Source organism: Cololabis saira, chromosome 18, assembly GCF_033807715.1.
Source record: "Cololabis saira isolate AMF1-May2022 chromosome 18, fColSai1.1, whole genome shotgun sequence".
Classification (NCBI taxonomy): domain Eukaryota; kingdom Metazoa; phylum Chordata; class Actinopteri; order Beloniformes; family Belonidae; genus Cololabis; species Cololabis saira.
In genome coordinates, this window is record NC_084604.1 from 5,206,755 (window position 1) to 5,231,556 (window position 24,802).

The window sequence follows — 24,802 nt, forward strand, 5'->3', positions numbered from 1 at the left end:
CATTATGGATTGCATTAATCTAATCGCGATTAACGCGTTAACGCTGACAGCCCTACTTGATACAAAAATGAGAATTTAGCAACTGCGGTTCTGCAGAAGGGAATATGCAAATCATTCCTTCTTCTTGTGGAGTATGAATGATAATAAGTAAGGCTGGGACTTTTGCGCGTTAATTTCGATTAATTAATTACAGAAAAAATAGCGCGCTAGAAAAATAGCGCGCATTTTAATCGCATTAGTTTTTCCCCCTCGGAACGTTTCTCACGGGACGACTTTCACACGGACGGCGCATCAACCAACCAGACCCTTGAGAGAGAGAGGCTGCGTCCGAAATCAAAATTTACTCAAAAGTGTGCCAAACTTAAGTGTACTTTTTAGTATATACTTTTTAGTGTAGCATTTCGGACGGACCGAGAGAGTTATGACACTTACGTGGGCTCCCATTGTAAGCTCCGCGGTGAGATCAAAGCGTTTCACAACCCTCTCTCTCAAGGTTCTGCAACCAACGTGCATTAGTGTTAATGAAGTGCAGCCGTCGTCATAACACAAGCTAAGTTGTTACCACACACGTTAAAGGTGAATGAAGTCGCAGACGAAAAGGGTCTCGTTGGTCCCGTGGATGGGAAATTTTGTTTTAAAAAACGGATGGATGGAAGCGTGCTCTGTTTTCTAATGTGTTTCCATGTTCTGGAATGAACTTGAAACAGTTGAAAGTATTTTGTTATATTTAAGTGTTGTTTACAGAAGGTCCTTGACTATAGGCTACCTGTCTCATTCAATGTTCATACTGCATATATTTATTTACTGCACTGATTTGTTCTTGGTGAAGCGCCACCTTGATAAAAATAAACTGTTTCATAAATTGAACATATGTTTTCACTAGTCAATCATTCAGTCGTATACAAAAATCCATTTGAAACAAACTAAAAAAGGAAATCTCATTGTTCTCAGGACTAAAATTGATATGCGATCAAATTGCGATTAATTGCGATTAATTAATTACAAAGCCTGTTATTAATTCGATTATTTTTTTTAATCGATTCCCAGCCCTAATAATAAGATAATAAGAATTAAACTCAAAATAATTATGAAAATGTCTGGGTAAAGTTAACGGAGAGCATATGACTTTATACATCAGGATTCCTGTTTGATACTTATTCACATCCTAGATTGTTAGTATTTGTAATTTTTTCTCCAAGCAGACCAAAGATGTCTTTATTGTTTGGTTACACAGTGGAAACGATGCTGTGCCGGCTTCCTGCCAGCATATGTCTCTCCAGAGACGAGGGATAACATCAAATCTAACTTAGAGCACACATTGTGTATGGGAAGCAATCCCCAGTATTGGAATGATTAAGTCTTCTGCAGTATTGAGGTAATGTTGAGGTTTTGGCTGTTGGGTAACAGCAGCTGCAGGCGCTTCACCTAAAGCTCTCTGAGCTCTTTTCTCTTCTGCATGTCTTCCCTTTTCACCGGTCCTCCTGCAGCCACATCATTAGCGGCGAGGTCACGGGGTCACAACACACATTTGTAGAGCGAGGATTACCTCATGGGCGATTTGAATAGCGCTCACCCCTGCCGCCCCTCTCCCCAATTAGAGCCGAGCCAGCTAATAGGCTGTGGAGGGTTAAGTTAGCCCTGAGCACCTCTCAAGGCTGATAAGCAGCAGATTCTTCCTTCCTAAGCCTGGATTTACTCAGGCCTTACAACCTCCACACAGAACCGTGATGCGCTCGGAAACATGACCTCAAAAAAACGATCCGCTACCTCGTTTCCTGTGTGCCAGATTGAGTTCATACCTTTGCACACACCTGCAGTGTTGTACTTGTGGATTTCTGTTCCACAAGAAAATAACAGGGTCGGTTTCTAAAATCGGTGCCGTATTAGCATGCAGATGCTGTGACAGGAAACAGGAACCGTCCGTTCCACGTATTCCATTTGTATGCACGGGCAACAGAAATAGCCAGACGTGCTCCTGCCCGGCCGTGGCGGCTCACAGAGGCAGAGCTGGAAGGAGAAACTTGGTGATTGAGACATTTCAGGCTGTGGGGGCTCTGGCAAGGCTAATCCGTGAAATGAAACTTGACTGGGAGGAGCGGTGAGAGAGCGGAGGACACGGGAAGATAAGACGGAGCTCGGGACTGAGTGGCCGAGGAGAAAGGGAAAAGGAGATCGGGGGAGAGAGACGAGCCCTTGAGCCTTGAAGGAGGCGCGGGCGGACAGAGAGACGGACGGACGGACAGACGGACAACCGCCGGCTCAGGACGGGATGCAAATCTGTGCTGCAGGTGGAGTCGGGCTTTCATGTTGCGTCGTCCAGACGCAGCATGTTCGGAGAAACAAAGGCACGCCAAAGGCGTAGGAGGAGAGAGAGACAGAGAGAGAGAGAGAGTAAGAGGGAGGGAGAGAGAGAGAGAGCTGAGGTTTTGAAACAAACTGGGTCATGTGACATGTTGGCTCACCAAGTCTGCGTGACCACCTTCAAAGGTTTTCCAAAGCTGGTTTAACTTGTCTGTTTTGGACCGTTGGTTATGGCAGTGACAAGGTCGGAATTAAGCAACGCTTAGGCCTGTGTTGAAAAAAATCGATTTTTTCCCATTCTAAATCGATTCTCATATTAATTCCTAAAACTCGATTCGTATGTCTAAAGATCGATTTTTTTTTTTCATCATTACATTACTTTTGGTATTTTTTTGTTTATCCCCAAAAAAGGAATGTTTTGTTGGACACAAGAATAACTAGTGCCATGTTTTTGCCTTTTAAATATGTTTAAAGGTATGAAAACATTAAAGTTTTCGGTTATAATTGCATTAATTGTCTATATTTCATTACTTTATATACTGTCTTGGGGTTACATTTGCATAAAATCCTAAAAACCAACTTCTCAAAAATTAAAAACTGAAATAGACGGAAAATGGAAAAAGATTAAAACGGAATGTGGGAAAAAATAAAACCGAGTTCTGGCGCCATTTCCTTTGCCGAGATCGCAATCAAAGCAATGTTATAATCTCCTCTTCATCCAATGTTGTCATACTAACTTGTTCGTTGTTCTAATCTGCTACTGCTACTACCGCTACTAAATATTGAATCACTTTTCCAACTGTTGCTCTGCTTACTGCCCCCTATCGGTCACCGCCGGTATGACGTGCTCTCCTCGCGTACTACACGAGCAACGTTGCAGTTGGTGGTGCACGAGAACGGACGTGAACGCAAGCACCAACAGCAAGTATATCTGGGCTCTTAACACACGTTGCGGGTCAGAAATGCAGCGGGTTGTTCAAACAGTTTGGGGAATATTGAATGAACCTGCACAAACGGGTCACGAGTAAACAGCGATGTCACCGCTTCTTCTCGTGACCGCAGAAGTGGCGGTGCTGGGAGTGTGCGGGCGCACGCTCATCTGCATCTCCTGGGTGAAAAGCGTTGAGTCACGGTGTGCTCCTTGTGCGGGGAGGATGGAGAGGGTGGAGAGGGTGATGGGGGTGGGGAGGGTGCAGAGGGTGGAGTGCTCTGGGTGGAGTGCGGATGTCGCAGGCTGAAGTCGAGTGCCGCCATTGGCAGTCGCTCCCCTGCACTTCACCTGCCACAGGTGGCTCTTTCATCTCCCCGCCGCCAGCCGCTCTCTTATCTCCCCTCCATCATGAATATGCATGGGCCCGTTTTGCCCTTGGTTCTAACAGGAAAAACAACTGTGTGCTGTATTAATGAGCCAGAATACGTTGATAGCAGTTTTGGTGTTATGCATATGCATGATTTGTTGTTGTTAGTTAATGTGACAAATTTAATGACTTGCAAAGCTCCTCCCTCTGATTCCCTTGAAGAATATTTCCTGAGAAAACAGAACCCTCGGCGCAGAAAATGAAGATGTCCTTTTGAAGAAAAAAAAGAATCATAGACAAAATGTGCGAGACGTATAAACTTAACTACGTTGAGGAGAATTTATTTATCCCAACATGTGGGCCTTAAAAGCCAACGGCCATGAACGTGAAAGATGAAAGCAGCAATTTGTTATTCATTGTTTTACGAGATGAGCTAATCTCTTTGTCATTATGGGAACATTTACGGGCAAATGGTCTGCGGTCCTGTGCACGTTTGATGTTGCGGAGCCAGTTGTCGTTTGCATGTCAGGAGAATTTGTACGCGGCAGTAAAAGGCTTGTGATAATCCAGGTTGGAATTGTGTCCATAAATTCTGAGGGAGGGATGAGCTTTAAAGTCTTTCCCTTTGGAAGACATTAACTTTAAGTGTGCCGCTGTCTTCATCATTTTGATTGTCAGGGAAGCTCAGTGAAGCTCGCCGTCTGCAGAAGTGATGGATGCAGGACGTTTTTGCAGCATTTTCTATCTCGTTAACAATTGAATTAAAGCAGGTCTACAGTCCATTAGGGTGAATCACTGTCTCCCTCTGACATGCATGACTACCCTGTAAAACGGCATTAGGCCCGTTTAGATTTCAAAACCGATACACCAAACTGCTTTCAGGACATGCTGTTTTTGATGTTGTCCGGTTTACTTGCAGTATAAATCATGCACGGGGAAAAAAACTATATGAACAGGCTTGACATTGTATGCAAATGAAAAGCTCTGTCGAGCCTTTTAGTGCTTCACATTGCAGCGGCATTTCTTTGGGTGTGCTGTCACCGCGTTTCAGTGGCCTTGTTTCGGAAACAGCTCTGGACAGATAAAAGCTTCCCGACGCTTCTGTTGACTGCACAAACAAAGGGCACAGTGTCTGCCCGGCACTAAACACCCCACGTAAAAGCTTAACCCTTGTCTGCTTAACATATCGGATTGTATATTTGAAAAGATGGGTTGTTTCTCCAAGAGAACAAATTAAAAAGTCTGAAACTGAAAGGCTTTAACGTTGAAAAGCATCAAGTTTGCGCTCGTGTTGCTCGTGTTGCTTGTGTTGCTTCTGTGGCTAGTGTCTGGACGACATCTGCCCGATCTGTTCAATAACAGAAGGGGGGGGGGGGGGGGTATCAAAAGCAGCATGTATAAAAGAGCTTTAGAAACATTTCCTGATCCTTTTTCATACAATTTCATGAGGTGCTAATGAAATGTCCGTGGCATGTTGTGGTCTAAATACCATACTGATACACAGTAATATCTCCTTTTTTTTTTTTTAATTTTGCAACATATTTTTACTGCTCTAATCAAAGCAACTGCTTTTTTGGGTGGGGGGGGGGTGGAGTCAAGCTGACTCCACCCCTTTCTTTAGCAGGGTGTGGCTCTTTTGAAGTCATTGTTACAAGTTCCACTTCCACCTGCCTGCTCCCCCTGTCTGGTCATCCCCCTGCTGCTTCCACCTGCCTGCCCCCGCCCTCTGGTCATCCCGCTGCAGCTTCCACCTGCTGTCTGGTCATCCCCCTGCTGCTTCCACCTGCCTGCTGTGTGCTGCCACTGTTTGGGTTAAGGCTTTTACCTGCCATTGTTTATGTAATAATTGCTCAGGGGTTCATGTTCTGGGTCTCTGGAAAGCGTCTAGAGACAACATCTGTTGTATTAGACGCTATACAAATAAAACTGAATTGAATTGAATTGAAGTTTGTGCCACTCTGGTCCAAGTGCAGCATGATGTAAAGTCAGTTTCTAAATAGAAGTATGGCAAATTGGGGATTGTATTCTGAAGTTGACGCTTGCTACGTTGATACTTGGCAGGTGAGACTCAGCAGAACGTACTAATGAACTTTGAAGGATGCCAAAAGGGTGTTTCTGCTTTTGGAACGTACTTGATGTTCCCACTAATCTTCAACACCAGAAGAAATGTCCAAATGGGCTCCATTTTGATAAACTAACAGCATATTTGGATGACATTCTTGGATGAGAGTCAGATTAAAACCACAATCTGTTACACAACTTAAGTAGTATATCCAAGGTGAAACTGACTTGTGAGCCAGATCCTTTTGCTGTTATCGTTGCTCAATGCAAAATGTATTTTGGGATACTTTTCAATCTCAAGTTACCTTTCTGCTGGATACATCCTCAATAAATCGGGCAGAGCAAGGACAGCTCGGGGATTAGTAGCGTGCTTGGCTGTACGCAGACTTTGAAACGCAGCAGTTCTTCGGTTGCGACCGATGATGTTTCACAAGCACAGGGAGAACGCATATTCAGAAAAACCCATGAATGCGTACATTAGTCAGCTCTGCTGTGATCCGGGTCTATGATTTCATAGTATCCTGCAAATCTAGATGATTGTTTTTTCAGGCCTAATCCACTTAACACTACAGGGTTTTAAACTGGATTTGCCAGTGCTGAATTCACTAGAGGCTAATTGCTGAGTGGTTTTTAGTTGTTATATCAGAGATGGTCAGCGACATACTGACGAGTGATTGCAGACGGCCGGTTGGATATCATGCATGCCGGCTCTCTGGAGACCTCGTTTGCTTCCCAGTTGGAGCTCCAGCCGATGAAGTGCAAAGATTCAGTTAAACACATTGCACCATAGCACAACATGAGCAGGCGACTGCTTTTTCATTACTTTATTTTATTAAATTTTTTTACTCATCCGTACCTCCATCTAGGACACAAACAGCCCCTGCTGCCCCCATGTGCTAATCCATTCCATTACCGATGTTTTTGGTCTTCTCTATCTTAGATGATCTTATGAGGGTGAATTTAAGAGCTATTTTTGCCGTATAAAGGGAGGGTTGTGTTGGGTGGGAAGGGAACAAAAAAAAATCTAAATAATGTAGCATTAGCATTAGCTGTGTAAGTTGCTTATGAAAAAAAATACAATAAGTACAGTAGGACAGATTGTGACTGGCGTGTATTTCACTGCTCTTCTGATGCTGCTGCATCCTGACTCGCTCTGTAGCGTCTTTTTCTCCTAAAGCCGCGGTGCAGGTGTGTTTTTTCCAGAGAAGAACATAGTTATGGGTCGTTGTTGTCGCTCTTTTTTCTTCTGGGCCTAAAGATTCTTATAAACCGACATGCCACCATGGATTATATCTGAGACTGTATTGAACGATTCATCAAAGGCTCCCGTTCCTGAGTTGCTGCTTGAGCTCATTGGCCGTTCTCAACGTTATTGACACAGGAAGCTAAGAAGCGGGGAGACTGTTTAGCCAATCAGAATGCAGAACCTGATGCACAATGCAAATCCATGAAGCAGCGATACCATGAAAGGTGAGCCGCGTTATAGCGCGGGATTACTGTATTGAAATAAGAAATGAACTGAGCAATGATGAGAAGGGATGGGGGTGGGGGATGCTCGCTAGCCCCCTGGTCCCCTGGCATGCCTATGAAGTCCAAAAAGAAAAAAGAAAAAACTGGTAGCCTTAACTCTGAATATGAAACCATAGTTTTGTTGTACAGCGCCAGGTTTCTCAGCCCTCTCGTTCCAGCTCAGTGCCTGCCGAGATGACATTCTCTCAGTGCTCACGGACGACTTTTTGTGGCTCCGAGACTTCTTATAATTGAGTGTCATTGTTAGGCCCTGGGGCTGGACCTGGCGCGTCTCCTCAGAGAACAGTGAGGCTCAAATCCAGTCTCCGCTCCTGACTGTCCCCTTTCTTTGCACTGGGTTATCTAATTTCAGCTCTTTCTCCGTCCCCCTCTTGACAGGACCCCCCTCGGCCCCGCAGAACCTGGTCTACAACATCAACCAGACGGTGGTCAGTCTGGAGTGGAGTCCCCCGGCCGACACGGGCGGCCGCAACGACGTCACCTACAGGGTTATATGCCGGCGTTGCAGCTGGGAACCCGAGGAATGCGTGCCCTGTGGTCCCAACGTGGGATACTCGCCGGCACAGTCAGGATTAGTGGACACTTACGTGACCATCATGGACCTGCTTGCTCATGCCAACTACACCTTTGAAGTGGAGGCGGTGAACGGCGTGTCGGAGCTGAGCCGCACACAGAGGCTGTTTGCAGCGGTCAGCATTGCCACGGGTCAAGCAGGTAAGCGTTTAAACTTCATACACTTCGCCAATAATGCTTGTTTATTCTCAGATGTCTGTGCAGTGATCTTTGCTGAGGTAGTAAAGCCGCTTGATTGAATTGCTGCATATAGAGAATGTGAAGTCTTTGCAGACATCTTGCTTTCATTATACAGAAATGTTTGATATTGGAGGAACATGCTACATTTATTAATTCCATTTCTGAGAGTTAAATGGACATGAGTGAATATTCAGCATGAAGATGCATGGAGAGCTGTGTACTTGTGTCTACATCTTCACATCCAAGCCATTGTTCCTCAAGATATAGTTGTTGGAGCGGCCCTTCCTAACCAGAGCTTGTTACTTGTGGAATAGGCCAGAGTATTGATGAAACAAACACAATCAGTTGTTATGGTAGCAGCAAAGCTAACCATAGCCTTACTGATGTTTTCATTTGAGCCTCCTCATGATCTGGAAAGTAAATGCTGCTTCCCTGATTCCCCAACTACTTCCCTGGAGTGAAAGTTGGAGGACTGTTCGTAAGGACAGCTTTGCACAGTTTACAGGAGATGGCACGTGCTAGCAAGAAGCTTCGTCTTTGCTTCAACTGAGAGAAAATCAGACATTTCCATGGCGATTGACGGCTCAATTTTGAAAACCTCTCATATGCAAACCACGCTAATGACTCCCCATTAACATTAATGGGCACCGTCTAATGCGATCCATACTATTTCTGCCATAGATATTAGCAGAGTAATTCAATATGTGCATCAGCATTGCAGTGGCAAACGTTATTAGCTTAGCGACGATGCAGATTCTCAGCGGCACCTAAAGAGCGACTGCTGCGTTTGCAGTTCAGTCTCGGTGGAACTGGCCGTAATTAAAATGCTGTGTTTTGTGGTGACAAACTCTAAAGGCTTTTTATTCATTATTTCTATGGATCCACCAAACAAGATTCCTTTTTCATGCTTGAGCATCCGTGAAACACAGTTGGCCCACAAGACGTAAGCTCTGACCGTGGTGATAAAAAGAAAGCTAGCAAGTATTGAAACTTTAGATGAATGGGTAACTTTGGTTTAGTTCACGACATTTATTCCAACATTCATTAAGTTCTCTTCACAACTGTCTTTTTGCAGCATGTCACTGTATATTTGTTCCAGAGATGAGTATCTGGCTTTGAATTTTCCTGTCCATGTGGTGATTGTTGTTTTGTTGTTGCTGTTTTGGTGGTACATGGTGATACAGTTCTACTTGAGACGTCATCGGTTTCATACAATCTGCTACTCGGTTTGGAGCTAGCTGCCAGCTAGCCAGTACAATGCTACACTTGACTGTTGTTGACTGAAGAGTGAAAATGTACTCACATGCCTTTGCAGTGGTGGCTAGGTAATGTGCGCTGTGCTTTGTGGTTTCAGCTGCTGTTTTGGGTGTTTGTGCACCTACTTTTATGGAAATAGTAGCTTGTGAAATGTTTTTTTTTTAACTTTATTTTTGTATTTTATTTTTTACAGTAACACAAATAGCTATAACACTGATATACATGCTGATGAACATATGAACAGATAGGACAGGTTCGATAAAATACCGTTTGTCTTTTCTGAGTTAATTTCTTGTTTTCTGGGTTACTTTTCCAACATTTCCAACGATAGTAAAGGTGACAGGAGCTTTAATAGGGTCCCGAGTGGGATTAGAATTAGGTCCATATTATCCTTAGTCCATATTACTCTTGAGCACATAGAGAGTTTACCTTGATATCTGATAAATAGGTAACAAAGAAATAATAATAATGAGGTATATGTTGTAGTAATTGGTAAAGGAAAGAAAGAAAATGTTCATAATATGTTAACATAAAAGGTCTTCCTTGACAACATTCATGTGCTTCACCCATTTATACCAATACTTGTCAAATTTAGTCTGAGAGAAAATGTCAGCCTTTCCAAACATCTCCTTTACAATTGTTACCCACTCTCTTTTTGTTGGTGGTTCTTTGTTTAGCCATATCCTCATTATTGTTTTCTTGGAAGCTACTCGTAATATTTTAAGGAGGTATTTGTCTGAGGTATTTAGTTATATTTCCCAGATATATTGTACAGAAATTATGTTCAATCATAGAGCCAATTATGGAATTTATTTCTGATGTTATTTCTCACCAATAAGATTGGATTGCCGGGCAATTCCAAAATATGTGAAAATGGTCAGCCATAGAGTTGTTGCATAGTCTCCAACATTGCCCTGATTCTGGTCTGCCATTTTGTAAACATTTTATTCTTGGGGTGTCGAAGAACCTGATCAAACTCTTCCCTGAAAATTCTCTCCATTGGCTGGAACTGGAGGTGGTGGATTGTATCTTACATTATCTTATCTTATATTCAGCCACTCTTCCTCTGTTACTATGAAGTTTGTTTCCTTTTCCCATTTAGCTTTTATGTATACTGTGGAGTGATTCCTGTGAGATTGTATACAGGCATATATTTTTGATACCAGTGAAATGTTGTTTTTGATAGCAGATAATAGATTTCATACAAGTGTTGCAGTAATATATTTGCAGCAACAACCACGCCCCAACTGAAGAACCTGAACATTCGTTGTAATCATCTGCCAAACCTCTGGAGGCCATGAAATGGCGTTAGCGCCAGCCCTCGTCTGCTCTAGTGAATGATGCATTTTTTCTGGCTCGGCTCATGACAGAGACGGAAGCTGGAACGCGCCACAGGCTCGCATGGCCAAGGACACGAGCATGTCAGGAGGAGCATGACCCGCGGAACAAAAACAGAAGCAAAACAATTAACACATGCTCTTTTAGAGTCAGGTATAATTATATGTGGTGCGCTGACAGGACACAATTACCCCGATAACCTGCCGGAATATTAAGCTATTAGCTTTTGTGGAAGAGAGTTTCATGCTTGGCCAAGATGGTGTCATGTTTATCATTTGGAGTAAGCGGCACCATTTAGGATTATAATGCCATAATGAGTGCAGATGGCTGAAACGGATCAGAGGTGACACTTTGGTTCATCGAATCAAGAACTTGAGATTGTTTTCATAGTTTATCTGGTTAAGTTACAGCCGAAATGTCTTCATTTTCTGCACGTTTTGTTGTTCATTGGATGTGAAGCTGGACTACGCTAAAACACTAGCGCTAAGGGTGTTCTTTGAAAGCCAGACTAATCAAAGTTCTTCAGGGTTAGCAACTCTTCCAGGCGACCCCCCTCCATATGCTCCGTTGTAGGACAACAGAGCAGAATAATAATTTCAAATGGAAGCTGGAACAACAGATGAGCAAATTCAAAAAAAATGTATTTTCTTTTATTATATCTTGATATTTTATTTTGTACAGTCTGTTCTCATAGTTACTTCTTCTTATCCTATATGTTGTCCACCGTCACTGTGTGGAATGCTGCCGCTACACTACAATCTCCCAGCTTGGGATAAATAAAGTATATCTATCTAAAAGATTAAATGTGCAAATGGAAAGGCGGCACACCTTCAATATGATTCTGAAACGGAACGAGATGTTAAATAAGATGTCAAATTCATCCAATGCTGATCAAGCCCCAGATGAGTCAGCTCTGTGACTTCACACGCAGCACTCCTTGGTGTTTTCTCCTCTCTGTAACGCAGCTGTTCAAAGGTTGTGAAACAAATCCGTTTCATGGTAACCCTGTTTGTGTTTGGGAGGATGCTGTGATGCTTCTGGACTTTCTTCATCTTTTAATGTTGTTGTAAGTAGGGCTGGGCGATTTTGGACAAAAATAAAATCCAAATTTTTTTCTCTGAAAACCCGATTTTCGATTTCGATTTCGATTTTTTTGGTTCTTTGGTTGTTGTCCTCCTTCGCTCTTGTTTACTAATTGTACTAGAAGAACACCAACATGAAAGTGTGTGTGGTGCCACTTAGTGTCGCGGAGTCGAATGCACCTCACTCAATAATCGATAATCGATTGTCTTCTCGCACACTTGGATTTCTCTGAACCTCCAGTTTAATCCTTGGCTAGATTGTTGCCAATAGCTTGATTTAGATGTGCATGGAACCGCACTGAGGGAGAATGTGAGATCACTGGTAGATGAAATGGATGTTTGTATTGTAGACGAGGACGCGTTGGAGCAGGTCCCACACCCCCAAACATCTCTATGTAGATTAGATGATATATATGTCAGATGATACTGTATGTGCAGGCAATAAAGCCGAAGGGGTTGGAACGCGTCCTTGGCAACAGATGTCGGAACTTGGGACTTGTTGGTGTGAAGGAGCGTCTTCACCCGGACACTGATCGCTTGACTATGAGTTTGTCTGAGTTCTGCAGCAAGTTTAGTTTACTACACCTCAGCTTTTACTGCAGCAATATCATTTCCTCAGAGGGATTCATGCTGAAGTCTTTGAAATCCAGATTCCGCTTTGGTCAGGAGCCTCTGATACTGTCTGGATAGCTTGTGGGAGGACCTTGTCCTTCAGAAGCCTTATTGTTGATTTGAAAATTGTCTTTCCTCAACCTGGACATTTGTGTGCAGCAACGGGTTCTGCTGCGGCTGGACTGTCCGTGTCCGTGTACATCCCTGATGTAGCCTCCTCTGGATCTGTTAACTTCACATTGGGCAAGGACTTCAGTGGGGCCGACCTTAATAAAAGTTTTATTGTAATGATTTCCTTGTGAAAGAAGTTTTTGGTCGATGTTAACCTCAACTTTCTGCTCTTGCAAAAGATGGGTGTTTCAATTTCATTATTTAATGAAGTTGAAATTATAAACCATGTTTTGACCTTCGCTCCATGGTTAAGGTGAATAATCCCTGAGATCCGATTCGGTGGGTAACTGACACTTCCAGTGTTTCAGGTTTGTTTTGAAAGGCATCTCAAATTTTCCATTGTCCTGCTCTTTAGACCCTAACAGGAAAACTGAGACGTGCCTCTTGTGCAAAGCTGTGGTTTCCAGAGCGAAACAGGGACTTTGGGCAGAAGTGTAGAAGTAATTGGCCTAGATGACCACTGACATCTGTAGCCATAGTAGTTACCCAGCTCCCAAATACAACTGCAAAACAACTCTGTATTTAATAGTTCTTTGTTTAATGTTAATACATGTTTAGTCTGGATTTTAAAAAAACTAAAAACTTAAAATAACACTGGCATCGGAACAGTCTTCCGGATACCCAAAGGCATCTCCATCTCCATTCAAAGGTAGGGCTGGGTATCGATTCCAATGTCAAGAATCGATTTGATTCCCATTCTTAAGATTCAGAATCGATTATCAGGATTTGATCCGATTCGATCCAATATTGATTTGGGTTAGTGTTATTAATAATGTTTTTTGAGCTGTTGCCTGAATTATACAGTTAGGTCCATAAATATTTGGACACTGACACAATTTTCAGTATTCCAGCTCTGTACAACACCACAATGGATTTGAAATGAAACAATCAAGATGTGCTTCAAGTGCAGACTTTCAGCTTTAATTTGAAGGTATTTACATCCAAATCAGGTGAACGGTGTAGGAATTACAACACATTTTATATGTACCTTCCACTTTTTAAGGGACCAAAAGTAATTGGACAACTAACATAATCATACATCAAATTGTCAATTTTTAATATTTTGTTGCAAATCCTTTGCAGTCGATGACAGCCTGAAGTCTGGAACCCATAGACATCACCAGACGCTGGGTTTCGTCCCTGGTGATGCTCTGCCAGGCCTCTGCTGCAGTTGTCTTCACTTCCTGCTTGTTCTTTGGGCATTTTCCCTTCAGTTTTGCCTTCAGCAAGTGAAATGCATGCTCAATCGGATTCAGGTCAGGTGATTGACTTGGCCATTGCAGAACATTTGACTTCTTTGCCTCTTTGGTTGCTTTCGCAGTATGCTTCGGGTCATTGTCCATCTGCATTGTGAAGCGCCGACCAATGAATTTTGAAGCATTTGGCTGAATATGAGCAGATAATATTGCCCGAAACACTTCAGAATTCATTCTGCTGCTTTTGTCAGCTGCCACATCATCAATAAATATAAGAGAAGACTTCACCAGAGGAAATACAGAGGAAATACAGATGGGTTACACAAGGTGTAAACCGTTGGTGAGCCTCAAAAACAGGAAAGCCAGATTAAAGTGAACAGTTCCTTCCCTTCTCCATACTCTTCTCTTTCCATCATTGTGGTACAAGTTGATCTTTGTCTCATCTGTCCATAAGATGTTGTTCCAGAACTGCATTGGCTCTTTTAGACGTTTCTTAGCTAACTTTAATCTGGCCTTCCTGTTTTTGAGGCTCACCAATGGTTTACACCTTGTGTAACCCATCTGTATTTCCTCTGTATTTCCTCTGGTGAAGTCTTCTCTTATATTTATTGATGATGTGGCAGCTGACAAAAGCAGCAGAATGAATTCTGAAGTGTTTCGGGCAATATTATCTGCTCATATTCAGCCAAATGCTTCAAAATTCATTGGTCGGCGCTTCACAATGCAGATGGACAATGACCCGAAGCATACTGCGAAAGCAACCAAAGAGGCAAAGAAGTCAAATGTTCTGCAATGGCCAAGTCAATCACCTGACCTGAATCCGATTGAGCATGCATTTCACTTGCTGAAGGCAAAACTGAAGGGAAAATGCCCAAAGAACAAGCAGGAAGTGAAGACAACTGCAGCAGAGGCCTGGCAGAGCATCACCAGGGACGAAACCCAGCGTCTGGTGATGTCTATGGGTTCCAGACTTCAGGCTGTCATCGACTGCAAAGGATTTGCAACAAAATATAAAAAATTGACAATTTGATGTATGATTATGTTAGTTGTCCAATTACTTTTGGTCCCTTAAAAAGTGGAAGGTACATATAAAATGTGTTGTAATTCCTACACCGTTCACCTGATTTGGATGTAAATACCTTCAAATTAAAGCTGAAAGTCTGCACTTGAAGCACATCTTGATTGTTTCATTTCAAATCCATTGTGGTGTTGTACAGAGCTGGAATACTGAAAATTGTGTCAGTGTCCAAATATTTATGGACCTAACTGTATGACTGTAGTTATGCAACATATGAATACTAGTAGGCCTGTCACTGAAATCACTGCAGCTACTCTTCGACGCCATGTTCATTGTTTGATAGTTTCAGACCAGGCGCATGTGTGAATTAAATGATGTGACTACTGGGATTAAAGTTCGATTTTGAGGAATTATTATGAGAATCGATTTAGAATCGGAAAATCGATTTTTTTCAACACAGGCCTATTCAAAAGCATTTTAACGTGTACATCAAGGCTTCCTAAACGGTGGGTGCAGTAGGCACGCAGGGCCCTTCATTAGAGAAAGACTTCATTATTAAAGCTTTGAGGCTTCATCATTCGGCGTTGATGAACCTTATGATGGCCAGGCACTTGAGGCTCACATTTTACCTCCCATTTCCACTGCTGAATGATAATTAGCATGCACATAGGCTCACGGTACAGACTGAGGGGGTGAAAAAGCAGTGTGTGAATGCAGTTGGTAATACATCTGATAGGGAATTCACACCTCTCCTAATTATAGCAAAGGCAATGTCCTTGAGTGAGGCTGGAGCTGCAGAAGGTGCCGAGTGCTTATTGTTCCCTGAAACCTAATTACCTCTCAGCACAGTCTTAAATGACTTTAAGTAGAGGCTCTGAGTTTGCAAGCTTGATTTTTCTTTTTTCTTTTTTCTAGCTGTCTTTGCAGTGATTGAATAGAAATTCTCAATGTCGAGGATTTGTTGCCATCTTTGCAGTCACCCTATGCCGGTTTCAATCAGCACTCTATTGTGAGTCGACAGTGCTGCAGAGTCAAGCTCGGAGGCCATCACTTTCTCTCAAGCACACTTGTAAATAATACCCTTTGTTCCTTCAGCACACTTGTGAGGGGGGATCGCTCGCATAATTAATATTTATTCAGTGGAGGACTTTGGATTCAAACTGGTGTTGTGACCCGTGTTTGTGTGCACAACTGTTGGGTTTTCTTAGCTTAGCTGTCACTTACCAACTGTCATTATATGAATTTTGGATTAGGGCTGAACCATTAATCGCATTCACGATGTTGCGATATCATAAAACGTGATTTTGAAATTGCAGCATGAGCGATTATAGGTTGTCTCATGACGCGAAAGTGAGCAAGCACTCGCCTTGAATTAATCTGGCTAAAACCTTATTAAAAAAGCATTAATTATATTATTATTAGTCTGTATATTGGAGTTACAGGTTAAATTAAAATATACAAGACTTGAAACAAAGAGGCCTGGGGGTTTGTAAGAAAATATTATGCTAAATTTTTCTATAAAATTGTGTCAGTATTAAAATCATCCGTTAGGTTTTATTGAAGAAAAGAAAATCGCATATTAAATCGCAACCGTAATATTAAGGAAGTTAAAAATTAAGTGAAAAGCAATTTTTATGTCTTGTTTTTTTTTTCCCTTTCTGTACCGAAAATGAACCGAACTGTGACCTTAAAGCCGAGGTATACGTGACTTTTGTGTGCCGTTACATCCGTATTCAGTATTTCAGTATTGAGACAGTCTATTGTTCAGAGCCATCCGACTCCTGAGGCATCCAAGCATTTATTTTGAGTTTATCTGCCACCTCAGCCGTGAAGTTGTAAAGTTTGCGTGTTGTTTCAGTCGTCTCTTCTGACTGTCTGATGAAGTTAACATTCTGGTCAGCTTGGATTTTTATTCCTTCTCTCCAGTTCATTCAAAATACACTTCCCAGAATCCAGAGGTTGCTCTATCTGCTAGTGAAGCTAGTAGTGAGCCTTAAGAATCTGTCCATACCTGTACTTTTATTTATTTTTTCACTCACCCGGGAATAGGAATGGGCGATATTTTACCGTTCACGATATACCGTCAAAAGGATTCCCCACGGTAAGAATTTGTCATCACGCCGGTAAAAATGATAAATTCCCCTTGATGACGTTTTTGTGTAAAAACTGATTTATGGTTCTGCGTTTAAATCCATGCAGAATGAAGGAAGGAAGGAAGGAAGGAAGGAAGGAAGGAAGGAAGGAAGGAAAGGAAGGAAGGAAGGAAGGAAGGAAGGAAGGAAGGAAGGAAAGGAAGGAAGGAAGGAAGGAAGGAAGGAAGGAAGGAAGGAAGGAAGGAAGGAAGGGAAGGAAGGAAATGAGCCTGAAAGAAAGAAAGAAAAAGAAAGAAATGAGCCTGAAAGAAAGAAAGAAATGCACCATAAATAAAGAAAGAAAAGAAAGAAAGAAAGAAAGAAAGAAATGCACAGAAAGAAAGAAAGAAAGAAAGAAATGGCACCATAAAGGAAAGAAAGAAAGAAGAAAGAAAGAAGAAAGAAAGAAAGAAATGCACCATAAAGAAAGAAAGAAAGAAAGAAAGAAATGCACCATAAAGAAAGAAAGAAAGAAGAAAGAAAGAAATGCACCATAAAGAAAGAAAGAAAGAAAGAAAGAAAGAAAGAAAAGAAAGAAAGAAAGAAAGAAAGAAAGAAATGCACCATAAAGAAAGAAAGAAAGAAAGAAAGAAAGAAAGAAATGCACCATAAAGAAAGAAAGAAAGAAAGAAAGAAAAGAAAGAAAGAAGAAAGAAAGAAAGAAAGAAAGAAAGAAAGAAAAGAAAGAAAGAAAGAAAGAAAGAAAGAAAGAAAGAAAAGAAAGAAAGAAAGAAAGAAAGAAGAAGAAAGAGAAAGAAAAGAAAGAAAAATTCCCGTTGATGACGTTTTTGTGTAACAAACATGGTGGATCTGAGAGCGAGATACATTTACAGTTCAAAAAGGTGGAGTTGAATTGGTATTTTTTTTTATCGTCATTTTTATCGTTATCAGGATAAATGCCAGAAATGATCGTGATACATTCTTTAGTCCATACCGCCCCATCCCTACCAGGGAACGACCTCAGCAAATGACAAGGTGCGTCTCATCTAGACGGGGATGGATGTGTAAAGGAGGTTGGTCATGCATTGACTACTGTGGTTATCGTTCAAAAAAAAAACACTGCCACCTCCTGAGATCCATCATCAGAGTTTGAATGTGTGATGTAAGATGAGGGGGTTCAGGAGCGGAGTTATCTTCGTTTTATTTATAACCATTCTTTGCTTCATTTGTTGTGCAACATTGTGTGAATGTGGGATGATGTTATAATCCCCCTTAAAACAATCCTACTTAAACATTCATAGAAAACAACAGGCTATTCCCTTTGGTGCAATCTGAGTTCAGAGGGAGGAGGGAAAGCACAGCGGCACAGCAGAATGTAAGCTAAGCATTGTTCTTGATCTGAAGAGCCTCTCTGCCTTTGCCTTCCGTGAGAAGCAAATATTCCATTTCTTTTCACTTTAAAGTCTTTTTCACTGTCCTCCAGCGGTGCCGGGTCCGCAGTTCAGAGGAGGACGTCTGCACGGTTCAATAAAGCAGCTCTAAACTGTTTAGATCGCATATCAAACGCTTTGCCTTTATTTATTCACAGACGCAATGAACTGAAGATATTTCATGGCCTTTTTTTTTCCTCGTCAAGTTCATTATACTTTTCTTAATACACGTCCATTTTTGCATTTCAGACATGCAAACGTTTGATTCAAGTACATCTTAACACTACTAGGCTGTTATGTCAACGTTAAGGGCTGACTGTCCAATGATTTGGTACAAAAGCTGAAAGGCCGTGTTTTTGCCTAGCAATGATGGGCAGAGGAGAAAATCAGTAAGGTGTTAAAAGAAAAAGTACTGTTACTTTAGAATAATATGACTTAAGTAGAAGTAAAAAGTAGTCATCCAAATAATTACTTTAGTAAAAGTAAAAAAGTACTCGGTGAAAAAAACTACTCAAGTACTGAGTAACTGTTGAGTAACGTCTGATTAATTTTTTTAACACAACCATTCAAACAGAAAAAAAAGTACAAAATAATCATAAAATAAATTAAAATTAATAAAAAATAAAAAATATCTTAAATTAAAATAATATTAAAGTAAATTCAAGTACTTTAATAAATAATAAAATAAATAAAATAACAGAATAAAACAATAAATTAAGCACAAGTAGCACAAAATTTCCAGCCTTTGTACTTTTCTTTTTTAACCAGGCAGAACTAGAACAAACATGAAACTCATAGAAACTCTGTGTGTGTTTGAGTCTGTGTAAATGTGACAAAACATGCAAAAACAAACACTTTTCCCAAAGAATCACCCAGTGATGTCATGAGATTGACGCGTACACGGATAAAAGGGATAAAAGAAAAGTAACAGCTCAACGTAGCCTAATGTAGCGGAGTAAGAGTAACAGTTTCTTCTTCACAAATCTACTCAAGTAAAAGTAAAAAGTACAGTGATTCAAAACTACTCCTAAAAGTACAAAATTTCCCAAAACTTACTCAAGTAAATGTAACGGAGTAAATGTAACTCGTTACTACCCAGCTCTGGATATGGTATCATAAAAGCGTCCAATCCAAGGAGCGTGGAGGAGTTTCAGGGCCTAAAGGGAGAGGGGACAGTCCCAGACTAGACACTAGACACCCGAGATCTCTGATCGCTCAGGTGACAAGTTTGAGAAGCCTTTGTCAGCAACTCCATCACAGAGCCACCTTCACAAACTCTCCTTGGGTAAAAAAGAGGCCTCACGCATATCAGTGTCGCGAGGAAACGTGCACTGTGGGCGGCCGGATCACTAAAGATCTTTCCTTGGAAGGGAAAGTGGCAGATTGTGGACGTAATGGACCATCTGGAGTTTCACCGGCCGCAGGTCCAAAAGTCACGCTCGGTCAAGACGTCCCTGTTCTTGGCAGAGCTCATTTCCACTTCTGTCTATCAATAATCAATAGAGATAGATAACATGATAATAATCATGAAATATCCCAGGTGTGTTAGGTCTCAGTAGGCGTTGGGCTCAAGTGCACGACCCGGCACAGAAGGCAGAGCTGGAGTTTGATGCCCGGAAGGGCCTTAATTGCGGTTTGGCTGCCAGTCCAACCAGATAGAGAAAAACTGTAGGCCAAACAAAAGAGGCACTTATCAAAAAATCACTAAAGACAGCCTCAAGAGGTTCAGCATACAAACGGTATGTGACATTAGGGCTGGGGATCGATTCAAATGTCAAGAATCGATTCGATTCCGATTCTTAAAATTCAGAATCGATTATCAAGATTTGATTCGATTCGATTCCGATATTGATTTGGGTTAGTGTTATTAAAACTGTTTTTTCAGCTGTTGCCTGAATTATATGACTGTAGTTTTTCTACATATTAATACTAATGATGCTGTAAGGACCAATCAGCTCCCAGAATGCTGATAGAACTGCTTTCAGAAACATCGTGGGTCAGAATTACCAATTACCAGGGAGGAAACAGAGACGGATGAAATCGCTTTTTTTTTTTTCCCATTTTAGAGAATTTGGTTTTTAGGAATTTTTGCAAATGTAACCCCAAGACAGTATGTAAAGCAAAGAAATATAGACAATTTATGTAATTATAACTGAAAACTTTAATGTTTTCATTAATTAAATACTTAAGATTTTTGAAAACCGTGCAAAGTTATGGATAAGCCCTGAATGCAGGCATTGTGATGTAGAATTGTCAAATTTGTCTGATTCATCGCACAAATCGGCACAGATTACTTTTGTAATACTGTATTTGACCCGGTCTTTGTGCGTTTCTCTTGGCGTCATGGCAGAAACCGAACAGGAAGTCAGCCATTTTGAATTAATCGTGTAATTTTGGCGAAATGTATGCCAGTCCTTCGGCAATTAATACGGCCCGAACCGTAAGGTGCACCCAGGTGTGTTATACATCAAAATGTGCATCTCCATCCTGCGACGACGCGCAATACTTTTCTCAGTCAAAAGCGTTACCGTGGCGACGATAGACGCCAAAAAAGCACGCCCCCCCTTCATCTGATTGGTTCATATTTGATAGTTCCTACTTTCTGCCATAACTTTTGAATGGTTTCACATAAAGACTTGTGGGTGGTGTCATCGGACTCGGTTTTCAGTCCTTGAACATAAGCAAATTAGCCCCGCCCCTTCTTCTGATTGGTCAATATTTGATAGTCCCTATTTTCTGGCATAACTTTTGAATGGTTTGATATAGAGAGTCGTGACTGGTGTCATTCACTAAATGTCCAGGCCTGAAGAATCTACATGCAAGTCATACAAGCTTCCACTGCAGCCTGAACGTGCACAGGGGTCCGGGGGCCCGTTCATCGCTGCTTGCAGCTTTAATTTTAATTGTTTATTTACTGTTTAATTGTGTCTTGCCGCTTTTAATGTTAATGTAAAGCACTTTGAAGGACTTTGTGTTGAATTGTGCGATACAAATAAACTTGCCTTGCCCTGCATTGCCTTAATATCCAGCATGTCCACTTCAGTGACACTCAGTGACGCCATCCCCTCATGGATATGGTAACATGTGCAAGCAGCGCCTGCCTGGGAAATGATGCCATTGATCTATCAGTTTGTGATCCTGGTCTCCAGGGTGGCCTTAATCAGAGGGATTGATGGACTGTGAGGAGTCCCCGCTGACCAGGGCCAGCCACCGTCATTTCCTGCTTAAGCAGGTCCTGCTTTGTAGCATTTGTCCCTGGGTTCACGTTACCTGGGAGCCCCCCCCCCCCCCCCCCGACCCCCCACCCCCACACACTCTCTGTAATTTGATGAGAGCTGGGCGAAGCAGTGAGAGTCAACAGCTGCAATAAAGCTGCGGTGGTCTCAGAGCAGCAGCTCGGCCCACTTAACCTGTAGCTTTTCTGTAAATGGCTCCTGATTTGTCTGTCACCCAATCCGTCAGCAATGAATAATTTTCATGGAAGGTGCACTTTAATTACTTTCCCATTTAAATTGCATTATCGTGGCCTATCTAGGTAATTAATCTCACCAAGTATCCTGTTTCAGCCTTTTATTGCTGGCAGACGAGCTCCCTAAATCCCCCCGAATCTGCCGTGCTTGAGCGAGTCCTCCCTCGCCAGGGTTGGCGCGGCAATCTTTCCCCTCCGCTCGGTCTCTATCGCAGCCGTCGGACGAGCCTCTGTTTGGGTGCAGGCAGCCTGTCGGGGCAGCCGGCCGGTTCACCGCCCTGGAAAAGGATGCAGGCGGGCGCATCCGTGCCGGGGAGCAGGCGAGAATAGCTGCAGATTACACCGGGCTTATGCAGCCTCTGGTGTTCTGTGTTGGAGAAATGTGTTTTCTGCACTCCAACTATTGCAGCGGCAAGAATGAGACACAAGACAGAGAGAGGTTAGATTCAACTATACGATGCATTCATAAGGCTGGATATCCAGATCACACTAACTCACTATTCTTACAGTCTAAAGTACTAAAACTCATGGATCTAGTGGCATTTCAATCTGCACAAGTGATGTTTAAAGCAAAAAAATCATTGGCTACCGGATAACATTCAGAAATGATTCATTGGGAGAGAAGGGGGTTATAATTTAAGCTTTAATTTAAAGTTCAAATCTTTATTCGTGCATACAACAAAAATACGTTTTTATGTATCAGTTTGTGAAATTAAACTGTGGAATGGTTTGAATTTGGAGTTAAAAGAATGTACAAACATAAAACAATTTAAGAAGAAATATAAAGAAATGGTTTATTTGAGGTATAAAAGTGAAGACTGTGTTTAAAGATCAGCAGCTGTGTGTTCTGCTGTATGTTTATATACTTAGATATACGTATTATATTTATATCATAGTTACATTATATTTATGATAGAGCTTACATCTTGTATTAAACAGATTATTTTTGTAAAAATTATAATATATAATATATATATATATATATAATATATATATATATATATATATATATATATATATATATATATATATATATATATATATATATATATTTTATAATTTTTACAAAAATAATCTGTTTATAGTATAAAAAATAAATACAGACTTTATACTTCCTCCCACTCCTTTTCCAACATGTAACTGAAATATGTGTTTTGATGTTGGTTTTTTTCTTTATGTGGTGGAATGCCCACCTGTATTTGTTTTCTTGTCTTTTTTCTTGTTTTTTTTACATGTTCGAAATAAACGGAAAAAAAAAAAAATCTTATTACTTGTACAAGGAGTAGTCAAGCAGCTTAACATAAGTGTCAGCTTCCTCCTGGCTACTGAAGTTAAAACAGACGTAAGCCATATATATATATACTCCATAGTTACAAATCAATCAATTCAATTCAATTCAATTCAATTCATATAGCGTCTAATACAACAGAGTTGTCTCTAGACGCTTTCCAGAGACCCAGAACATGAACCCCCGAGCAATTATTACATAAACAATGGCAGGTAAAAACTCCCATAGTGGGAGAAAAGCCTTAAGCCAAACAGTGGCAAGGAAAAACTCCCCTTTAGGAGGGAAGAAACCTGGACCAGGACCTGGATCATAAGGGGGGACCCTCCTGCCGAGGGCCAGACTGGTGGGTCAGGGACGGCAAATCATATTGAAAGCATTCAGTTGTCTCCAAGGTTTATCTGACTCAATCATGACCACTACTATGACAATCAATCGCAGTCTTGTAGTTACATTCAGTAGGTCAAAAGTTGCTTCCAACACTCATCCTGTCACCGTATGTTTCCACTTGTAATGTTGTGAGTATGATGATAGTTACAAACATTATAAAACAAAGATAATTAAATCTAAAAATATACATTACATATACATAACAAATACATTTTCACAACATTCTAAATGACCCATTTTACTTTTTGCTTCTTATCTACAAATTGTGCAAAAAGAGCAGGGAGAGGAGGCACGGTGGTGCAGCTGGTAGTGCAGCCGTCTCACAGCAAGAAGGTCCTGGGTTCAATTCCCGCCGGGGACGCTGTGTTTACTTCCTCCATTCCTCCATCCTTCCTTCAGCGCCCACACCAAAGGGCCTTTCTGTGTGGAGTTTGCATGTTCCCCGTGTTCCCTTGGGTAGCTAATGTGAGCTACCCTCACAAAAATATGCAACAGTCCTGGGCTCTACTGCCCCCTCTGGCTAACCGGGGCGCCAGATGGGGGGGGTTCTGGCCGGAATAACGTGATCCTTCCGTTGTCCTCCCGCTACGTCCGGCCATAGAAACCCCACCCGGTCTGGTGAAAAGAAGCTGCTCACTCCTCAGGTTAAGGAGGAGCCTGAGCTCAGTGCATGGTCCTGGGGTTGGCAGAGGGAGCAATGCCCAGGATTGACTTAGGTAGAGCCATATGAAATCCGTTTTATTTTTTGCCCAATTCCGTTTTATTTTTTCTCAAATTCCGTTTTTTCCATTTTAATATTTCTGAATTCTGTATTTTGCTTTTTATCGTCATTTTTACCATAAAAAAAAGTGTCTGGTAAGTGGAAATGAATAAATGTCCACAATTTAATAATATATAACAGTCCATTTAATGTTTAAAGTGCCTGAAATTAGTGAAATACTGTTCAATTACATTTTAAAGAGAAATAATAAATATATAAATATTTGCAACTTAACATGTGTAACTTTAATTACACATATTTTTCTCTCTTAAAAATAAAATAGATTTTATTTTATTTCAAATGCTATCTTATTTTATTTCTTTACCAGCAGTTTGAATTTGCCCTTTTCTTTGTTAATTGTCTCAACACATTTTTATAATAAATTAATATAAACACATCTTAACAATTGAACAGTTTTGCAGTTTTTCTTTCTTCCCCTGTAATAATCTTTGCGGCCCACTAGATGGCGCTCGCGGCCCAAGTGTGGGCCGCGGCCCTATGGTTAAGAATCACTGCTTTATATCATTAATGTGCAAACAGCCACAAAGTCTTGAACAAACTCTCGCCTTGCGTCTCCTGATGAGGTACTTGATGTTATGGTTGTTTGCAGGGCTGGTGTGCTTTGAGAAGCACGTTGTTTTTCCTTGTTCCTTACATGGCTTTTGGAGGCTATGTGATCGTCGCACGTGTTTTTTCGAGTCCAGTCCACCGTATGTTGACAATATTTACAAAAAAGCTTGTTGCCTGATGCATAGAAGTCAGCGTACTGCTCTGCTCTG

The 24,802-nt window shown here is 41.4% G+C and overlaps 1 protein-coding gene across 1 annotated transcript in view; it reads left to right on the top strand.

Annotated features, from left to right (window-relative positions):
• Positions 1 to 24,802, top strand: part of epha7 (eph receptor A7) — a 166,625-nt gene that overhangs the window by 45,857 nt on the left and 95,966 nt on the right. Inside the window, exon 11 of the mRNA XM_061707495.1 lies at positions 7,569 to 7,904. Within this exon, the coding sequence (XP_061563479.1) occupies positions 7,569 to 7,904 (336 nt within the window). The remainder of the gene's footprint in view (positions 1 to 7,568; positions 7,905 to 24,802) is intronic.